This window comes from Perca flavescens, chromosome 10 (genome assembly GCF_004354835.1).
Source record: "Perca flavescens isolate YP-PL-M2 chromosome 10, PFLA_1.0, whole genome shotgun sequence".
NCBI classification, from domain to species: Eukaryota; Metazoa; Chordata; class Actinopteri; order Perciformes; family Percidae; genus Perca; species Perca flavescens.
The window spans coordinates 1,917,478-1,928,277 of NC_041340.1; the positions used below are offsets into that span (position 1 = coordinate 1,917,478).

Here is a 10,800-nt window from a genome sequence, read left to right on the forward strand (position 1 = left end):
CATTTACTGTTACAGGGACAATCTGAGACACAAAGACCCCGAGACCCCAACCAGGTTCATTTACTGTTACAGGGACAATCTGAGACACAAAGACCCCGAGACCCCAACCAGGTTCATTTACTGTTACAGGGACAATCTGAGACACAAAGACCCCGAGACCCCAACCAGGTTCATTTACTGTTACAGGGACAATCTGAGACACAAAGACCCCGAGACCCCAACCAGGTTCATTTGCTGTTACAGGGACAATCTGAGACACAAAGACCCCGAGACCCCAACCAGGTTCATTTACTGTTACAGGGACAATCTGAGACACAAAGACCCCGAGACCCCAACCAGGTTCATTTACTGTTACAGGGACAATCTGAGACACAAAGACCCCGAGACCCCAACCAGGTTCATTTACTGTTACAGGGACAATCTGAGACACAAAGACCCCGAGACCCCAACCAGGTTCATTTACTGTTACAGGGACAATCTGAGACACAAAGACCCCGAGACCCCAACCAGGTTCATTTACTGTTACAGGGACAATCTGAGACACAAAGACCCGAGACCCCAACCAGGTTCATTTACTGTTACAGGGACAATCTGAGACACAAAGACCCGAGACCCCAACCAGGTTCATTTACTGTTACAGGGACAATCTGAGACACAAAGACCCCGAGACCCCAACCAGGTTCATTTACTGTTACAGGGACAATCTGAGACACAAAGACCCGAGACCCCAACCAGGTTCATTTACTGTTACAGGGACAATCTGAGACACAAAGACCCGAGACCCCAACCAGGTTCATTTACTGTTACAGGGACAATCTGAGACACAAAGACCCCGAGACCCCAACCAGGTTCATTTACTGTTACAGGGACAATCTGAGACACAAAGACCCCGAGACCCCAACCAGGTTCATTTACTGTTACAGGGACAATCTGAGACACAAAGACCCCGAGACCCCAACCAGGTTCATTTACTGTTACAGGGACAATCTGAGACACAAAGACCCCGAGACCCCAACCAGGTTCATTTACTGTTACAGGGACAATCTGAGACACAAAGACCCCGAGACCCCAACCAGGTTCATTTACTGTTACATGGACAATCTGAGACACAAAGACCCCGAGACCCCAACCAGGTTCATTTACTGTTACAGGGACAATCTGAGACACAAAGACCCGAGACCCCAACCAGGTTCATTTACTGTTACAGGGACAATCTGAGACACAAAGACCCCGAGACCCCAACCAGGTTCATTTACTGTTACAGGGACAATCTGAGACACAAAGACCCCGAGACCCCAACCAGGTTCATTTACTGTTACAGGGACAATCTGAGACACAAAGACCCCGAGACCCCAACCAGGTTCATTTACTGTTACAGGGACAATCTGAGACACAAAGACCCCGAGACCCCAACCAGGTTCATTTACTGTTACAGGGACAATCTGAGACACAAAGACCCGAGACCCCAACCAGGTTCATTTACTGTTACAGGGACAATCTGAGACACAAAGACCCCGAGACCCCAACCAGGTTCATTTACTGTTACAGGGACAATCTGAGACACAAAGACCCCGAGACCCCAACCAGGTTCATTTACTGTTACAGGGACAATCTGAGACACAAAGACCCCGAGACCCCAACCAGGTTCATTTACTGTTACAGGGACAATCTGAGACACAAAGACCCCGAGACCCCAACCAGGTTCATTTACTGTTACAGGGACAATCTGAGACACAAAGACCCCGAGACCCCAACCAGGTTCATTTACTGTTACAGGGACAATCTGAGACACAAAGACCCCGAGACCCCAACCAGGTTCATTTGCTGTTACAGGGACAATCTGAGACACAAAGACCCCGAGACCCCAACCAGGTTCATTTACTGTTACAGGGACAATCTGAGACACAAAAAGACCCGAGACCCCAACCAGGTTCATTTGCTGTTACAGGGACAATCTGAGACACAAAGACCCCGAGACCCCAACCAGGTTCATTTACTGTTACAGGGACAATCTGAGACACAAAGACCCGAGACCCCAACCAGGTACATTTACTGTTACAGGGACAATCTGAGACACAAAGACCCCGAGACCCCAACCAGGTTCATTTACTGTTACAGGGACAATCTGAGACACAAAGACCCCAACCAGGTTCATTTACTGTTACAGGGACAATCTGAGACACAAAGACCCCGAGACCCCAACCAGGTTCATTTACTGTTACAGGGACAATCTGAGACACAAAGAGACCCGAGACCCCAACCAGGTTCATTTACTGTTACAGGGACAATCTGAGACACAAAGACCCCGAGACCCCAACCAGGTTCATTTGCTGTTACAGGGACAATCTGAGACACAAAGACCCCGAGACCCCAACCAGGTTCATTTGTGTTACAATCTGAGACACAAAGACCCCGAGACCCCAACCAGGTTCATTTACTGTTACAGGGACAATCTGAGACACAAAGACCCCGAGACCCCAACCAGGTTCATTTACTGTTACAGGGACAATCTGAGACACAAAGACCCCGAGACCCCAACCAGGTTCATTTGCTGTTACAGGGACAATCTGAGACACAAAGACCCCGAGACCCCAACCAGGTTCATTTGCTGTTACAGGGACAATCTGAGACACAAAGACCCCGAGACCCCAACCAGGTTCATTTGCTGTTACAATCTGAGACACAAAGACCCCGAGACCCCAACCAGGTTCATTTACTGTTACAGGGACAATCTGAGACACAAAGACCCCGAGACCCCAACCAGGTTCATTTACTGTTACAGGGACAATCTGAGACACAAAGACCCCGAGACCCCAACCAGGTTCATTTGCTGTTACAGGGACAATCTGAGACACAAAGACCCCGAGACCCCAACCAGGTTCATTTACTGTTACAGGGACAATCTGAGACACAAAGACCCCGAGACCCCAACCAGGTTCATTTACCGTTACAGGAATAGGCGCCCAGAGCCGGCCCGACCCATAAGCGAACTAAACAGCTGCCTAGGGGCACCGGGGCTACCAGAGGGCCCCCAAGAGCGCTTGAAATGTCCCACAATAGAGCTCATAACAGAGCCGGTCTATTTAAAGATAGCGTTGCTGCTAATAGTTCTCACATTACAGTTTTTAAATGCTTATTAGTACATTATAAAGTGATTAAACTAGTATTTATAATAATAATCTTTCAGAAAAAACATCTGTATGGTCACCCAACGAGCATCTGACGCACGCACGCACACAGATACACATACACACACAGACACACACACACACACACACACACACACACACACACACAGGCAAACATAAAGACATGTACACACACACACACACACACACACAGAAACCCACACACACACACACACCCACACACACACACACACACACACACACAAACATAAAGACATGTACACACACACACACACACACACACACAGAACCCCCCCCACACACACACACACACACACACAAGCAAACAAACACACACACACACACACACACACACACACACACACACACACAGACACATACACACACACATACACACACAGAAACACACAGGCAAACATACACACACACGCACGCACAAACATACAGACACGCACGCACACAGATACACATCAATCTGTGTGTGTCTGTGTGCATAAAACATAAAAAAAACATCTGTATGGTCACCCAACAAGCATCTGACGCACGCACGCACAAACATACAGACACATGTACACACACACAGAAACACACACACACACATGCAGGCATACACACACACAGACACAGAAACACACAGGCAAACACACACGCACGCATACACAGACACACACACACGCACACATACACAGACAAACACACACACACAGATACAGACAAATGTACACACACACAGAAACACACGCACACACACACACACACACACACACACACACACACACAGGCATACACACACACACACACACACACAGAAACACACAGGCAAACACACACACACACACGCACACATACACAGACACACACACACACAGACAAACACACACACACGAACGCATACACAAAGATACAGACACATGTACACACACACAGAAACACACGCACACACACACACACACACACAGGCATACACAGACACACAGACACACACACACACACACACACACACACAGAAACACACAGGCAAACACACACGCACGCATACACAGACACACACACACACACACATGCATACCCACACAAACACACACAAGCTCCAATGTTTAAATGCTAAATAAGTGTTGCAGAAGTAGCCTAGTCTAGCTTTTTGGTACATGTTTTGTTGAACAGTAATTCTTCTTCTTTTTGGGAGTGGGTTCTGTCTACTCTTGTCCCCTGCATCCCCTGCATCCCCCCCCACCCCCCTCCCATGAACTCTAGGCCCCCCCCCCCCACCCATGGACTCTAGGCCTGTGGGTGTGAAAACACCCTGAATGCTGGAGACCTTAGCTTGGACCAGACCTTGGGCGGCTCCAGGAAGCCGTTGTCCTTCCCGTCTTCGGAGAGGTCCTGCGCGTCCAGCAGGATGGTCCATCGGTCCATCAGAACCTCGTCGGCCTCGTCCACAGAGACCAGGATGTGGTGGGGGTCCTCGCCGCTGTAACCGGGCCCCCAACGCAGGACACGGGCCAAGTCGTTACCTGCCGAGACGGGACACAAGTTAGTTCGTACAGGAGGGTCAGACTCACATCCAGAGACAGACATGTAGGGCAGGGCTGGGCGATACGGAGAAAATCAAATATCACGAAATTTTTTGACCAAATACGTCGATATCGATACCGCAACGATATTGTAGTGTTGACTATCGATGCTTTCACAAAATATGTACACAATGAGATTTTAGATAAATAATCATCAGTAATGTGGATATAATGACTAAGTGGGTGAAGGTGAATAATAGAACAGTTACAGTACAGGCCAAAAGTTTGGACCCACCTTCTCACTCAATGTGTTTCCTTTTTATTTTCATGACTATTTACATTGTAGATTCTCACTGAAGGCATCAAAACTATGAATGAACACATATGGAATTATGTACTTAACAAAAAAGTGTGAAATAACTGAAAACATGTCTTATATTTTAGATTCTTCAAAGTAGCCACCCTTTGCTTTTTTTGATAACTCTGCAAACCCTTGGTGTTCTCTCAATGAGCTTCATGAGGTAGTCACCTGAAATGGTTTTACCTTCACAGGTGTGCTTTGTCAGGGTTCATTAGTGGAATTATTTCCCTTATTAATAAAAAAGCAAGTCTCTGAGATTTTACTCACAGACTAGAAGACTTTGCAGAGAAAGGAGATCTTGCAGGGTCACTATACGCAACATTGAAATAAGCAACGGAAACGTGATAAAGCACTCAAAAAAACTTAAAAAAACCCAATAAAGGCATAAAACGAAAGCATCAAAATCGATATAATGAACATACCATAAAATAGTTATAACAATGATTAATAATGATGTTTATAACCAGTTGTTTCTACTTTAAACTAAAAATTAAAGGGAGGCAGTGTGTGTCCGACCTGTTCCCAACACACACACACACACACACACACACACACACACGAAGGAAAGGTGAAAAATATATATAATCTAATATCTTTTTTTACATGTGCGTTCTGTGTTGTATGTGTGTCTGTGTGTGTGTGCGTTCTGTGTGTGTGTGCGTTCGGTGTGTGTTCTGTGTGTGTTCTGTGTGTGTTCTGTGTGTGTTCTGTGTGTGTGCGCATATTCTGTGTGTGTGTGCGTTCGGTGTGTGTTCTGTGTGTGTGTGTGTGTGCGCATTCTGTGTGTGTGTGTGTGTGTGTGTGTTCTGTGTGTGTGTGTTCTGTGTGTGTGTGTGTGTGTGTGTGTGTGTGTGTGTGTGCGTTCTGTGTGTGTGTGTGCGCATTCTGTGTGTGTGTGTGCGCATTCTGTGTGTGTGTGTGTGTGCGTTCTGTGTGTGCGTTCTGTGTCTGTGTGTACATGTGTGTGTGTGTTTGTGTGTGTCTGTGTGTACATGTGTGTGTGTGTTTGTGTCTGTGTGTACATGTGTGTGTGTTTGTGTGTGTCTGTGTGTACATGTGTGTGTGTGTTTGTGTGTGTCTGTGTGTACATCTGTGTGTGTGTGTTTGTGTGTGTCTGTGTGTACATCTGTGTGTGTGTGTCTGTATAAATAACACTGATTAATAATGATATTTATAAGTCGTTTCCACTTTAAATCAAACACACACACAGTGTCTGTCCGACCTGTTCCCAGCGGGACGATGCCGATCGGGGGCTCTCGGCACACCAGTTTGTGCCGGATGGCCTCCAAGACCCCCAGCACCCATCCTGTCGTCCCGTCACCACCGCAGACCAGCACCCGAAACCTGGGAAGGTCCCGGAAGGTGTGGAGGCTGCACAGCAACATCACAGACGTGTCAGTTCATCTTATAGTGAGCCTCCTTTTTCTGCTTTAAAAATCAAGGCTAAACACACATTTATATCCACAGGCCTTTTCTAAAAAAAAGAAGTATTACTGCATGTCTCGTGTAATCTTCTGTCTTACAGTTTGATCCTCATAGAGCCCCCAAAAAGTTCCTTAGCCATCATAGCAAAAAGCGATTGGAAAAAAATAAGAAAGTGCCAAAAACGCACGAAAAAAGTTGTCCATAACTTCGTCAAAAACTTTGTGGGCCAAAATGTGTTGTGAACCTAACTTGATATGTGGGCCCTTTGACACATAATGTTTAAAGTATATTTTAAGTTGTACATGAGAACTACTTGATAAACACACACACACACACACACACACACACACACACACACACACACACACACACACACACACACACACATATATGTCTGTATTACTATCTTTGTGGGGACTTGTCATTGACATAATGCATTCCCTAGCCCCTTACCCTAACCTTAACCATCACAACTAAATGCCTAACCTTAACCCTTACCCTAACCTTAACCATCACAACTAAATGCCTAACCTTAACCCTTACCCTAACCTTAACCATAACCTAATTCTAACCCTAATCCTAAAACCAAGTCTTAACCCTCAAACATCCCTTTAAACTCGTGGGGACCAGCATTTTGGTCCCCACGAGTACCTGTCTGTGCAGACCCCACAAGTATACTGTAGTCCCCGGTTTTTGGACCCCACGAATATAGTAAAATGGGTACACACACACACACACACACACGTCTGTATTACTATCTTTGTGGGGACTTGTCATTGACATAATGCATTCCCTAGCCCCTTACCCTAACCTTAACAATCACAACTAAATGCCTAACCTTAACCCTTACCCTAACCTTAACCATCACAACTAAATGCCTAACCTTAACCCTTACCCTAACCTTAACCATCACAACTAAATGTCTAACCTTAACCCTTACCCTAACCTTAACCATCACAACTAAATGCCTAACCTTAACCCTTACCCTCACCTTAACCATCACAACTAAATGCCTAACCTTAACCCTTACCCTAACCTTAACCATCACAACTAAATGCCTAACCTTAACCCTTACCCTCACCCTAACCATAACCTAATTCTAACCCTAATCCTAAAACCAAGTCTTAACCCTCAAACAGCCCTTTAAACTCGTGGGGTCCAGCATTTTGGTCCCCACGAGGCTGTGCAGACCCCACAAGTATACTGTAGTCCCCGGTTTTTGGACCCCACGAATATAGTAAAACGGGTACACACACACACACACACACACACACACACACACACACACAGAGAAATACCCACAGAGTCACACACATAGAGACACACACACACACACACACACACACACACACACACAGTCACACAACGGACACACACACCCACACACAACCAGACACATATAGACACACACACACAAATGTTAAAAAACACTACCAAAAAATTGTCCAAACTTTGTTTTCAAAAAAGGGGACAAAAATGGCAACAAAAATAAATCAAAAATAAATCTAAAAACTCAGCAAAAACCTCAAAAAAGCATCAAAAAAGACAAACGGCAAAAAAACTGATAAAAACTTAAAAAACAATCAAGAAAGGCAACAAAATCTCCTATACAAAAACGGTAAAAATGTCGGAAAACGTGCAGTTTTGATTATTTGGGGGGTTTCAACACCCATCCCCCCCGTAAATTACTCCTGTGTTTATTTGTTTTGTCTATGAAAACGTCATAACATTATGAAAAGTTACTTTTTTCTCCAATTGTCCCAGCACATGTATGTATGGATTTTAAAAAGTGCAAAATTGACCAAAAGTATTTTTTTTATATATAAATGTTACTTACTGTAGTTTAAAAAGGGTCATTAACTAACCCCCCTAACCCAGTTAAAAATGTAAAAAAAGATACAAAAATAAACCACAAAAGGCCACAAAAACTTCTAATAAAATCGTCCCAAAAAAACCTTGAAAGAGGCGACAAAAACATTGAAACACGAGAAAAACCTCCGAAGGAAATAAACACCAGTTTTGATTACGCCTATGTCGGGATCTTAAAGTGCTCATATTATGCTTTGGGGCTTTTGCCCCTTCCCTTTATTGTGTTGTGTGTTGATATATATATATATATATATATATATATATATATATATATATATATATATATATATATATATATATATATATTTATATTTATATTTATAGGTTTGAAAAAGCCCAAAGTCCCCCCCAAAGGGACTCACCATCTCCAACAGAAAACACTGTTCACCAACTGCTCCAAACAGCTCTATTGTAGTCCAGCCTTTACTACAGAGACAAACATTATAATGCTCACCTAGCTGCTAGCGTAGCATGCCCTCATACTCTGCTTCTGACTGGCTAGTAGTCCTTACCTAGGTACTGTCAGGGCCCTCATACTCTGCTTCTGACTGGCTAGTAGTCCTTACCTAGCTACTGTCAGGACACGCCCTCATCCTCTGCTTCTGACTGGCTAGTAGTCCTTACCTAGGTACTGTCAGGGCCCTCATACTCTGCTTCTGACTGGCTAGTAGTCCTTACCTAGGTACTGTCAGGGCACACCCTCATACTCTGCTTCTGACTGGCTAGTAGTCCTTACCTAGGTACTGTCAGGGCACACCCTCATACTCTGCTTCTGACTGGCTAGTAGTCCTTACCTAGGTACTGTCAGGGCACACCCTCATACTCTGCTTCTGACTGGCTAGTAGTCCTTACCTAGGTACTGTCAGGGCCCTCATCCTCTGCTTCTGACTGGCTAGTAGTCCTTACCTAGGTACTGAGCATGTGCGACTCTGAAACAAAGATGGAACAGAAGTGAGATGTCTCACTCTGTAGCTAAAACAGAGAGCTCAACACACAGGGTGAAAAGAGGAGCTGCGGCAATGTGCAGTACGACAAAAATATGGTGTTTTTTGAAAATTAAACCATGTACGTACCATGTATTCTGGTACAACCTCTAAATACAAAAATAAACCTGAAAATGAGCAAAATATGAGCACTTTTAAAAATGGTAGCCTATCAGAACTTGTGTAATCAAAACGATGGCCAACCCTAAAGCTGAGGGTGCGTTGGTTTCTCTCACCCAGCCAGCGGACCTCCGTTGGTAATGTCGAAGACCTGATGAGGGTTCAGAAGTTTCCGGAAGCCGTAGAGGAGCTCTCGGCCTTTCAGACCACCGCTCTTCGGGTTGACAAACACCAGCAGAGGACAGACGTCGGCTCCCAGCTCGCCGTGCTGAGACAGCAACACACAACAACAACAACGTTTAGGCTCTCTTCGAGGAGTCGAACCTGCGACAGTTTGTGGTTTCATCGGCTGATTCTGATGCTCACCACGATCTCTGGGAGAACGAGCGCACTGAGCGGCTTGCTGTTGACTGTCGTGTCTTTGGCCAACATGTAGATCCTCTCGGCTTCAGAGAAACACGAGATCTGCAACAGAGACACACACACACACACATAGACAGAGAGAGACACACACACACAGAGAGAGGAGAGACACACACACACACACACACACAGAGACAGATAGACATACACACACACACACAGACAGACAGAGAGAGAGACAGACACACAGAGAGAGAGAGACACACACACACACACACACACACACACACACACACATAGACAGAGACACACACACACACACACACACAGACACACACAGACAGAGAGAGACACACACACAGAGAGAGAGAGACACACACACACACACACACACACACACACACACACACACAAAAGACAGACAGACACACACACACATTAAACAGAGAGACCCACACACACACACACACACACACACACAGACATAGACAGAGACATACATACACACACACACACACACAGAGGTAGACACACACATAGAGACGCAATACACACACACACACACAGACAGGGACAGATAGAGAATACACACAGAGAAACACATACACACACACACATGTTATAGAGACATATAGACATAGACATATATACAGACAGACAGATAGAAATATACACACACATACACACACACACACGCACAGAGACACATAAATACACAATATTTATTACAGACAGACAAATACACACACAGACATACAGATACACTAACACACACACACACACACACACACACACACACACATATATAATACATACACACACACACAGGGACATATAGAGAACACACAGAGAAACACACACACACACACACACACACACACACACACAGACATACATACACACACACAGAGACATATAAATACACATATTACATAGAGACACGTACAACACACACACACACACACACACACACACACACACACACACACACATGACACACACACACACACAGGACA

The 10,800-nt window shown here is 45.1% G+C and overlaps 1 protein-coding gene across 1 annotated transcript in view; it reads right to left on the bottom strand.

Annotated features, from left to right (window-relative positions):
• The window catches only part of dgkq (diacylglycerol kinase theta), a gene marked incomplete at its 5' end in the record, with an annotated part of 20,011 nt that extends 10,113 nt beyond the window's left edge, over window positions 1-9,898 (bottom strand). The window contains 4 exons of the mRNA XM_028590167.1: window positions 4,485-4,663; window positions 6,247-6,395; window positions 9,538-9,689; window positions 9,788-9,898. Coding sequence (XP_028445968.1) covers window positions 4,485-4,663; window positions 6,247-6,395; window positions 9,538-9,689; window positions 9,788-9,898 — 591 coding nt within the window. The remainder of the gene's footprint in view (window positions 1-4,484; window positions 4,664-6,246; window positions 6,396-9,537; window positions 9,690-9,787) is intronic.
• Between the last annotated feature and the right edge of the window lie 902 nt (window positions 9,899-10,800).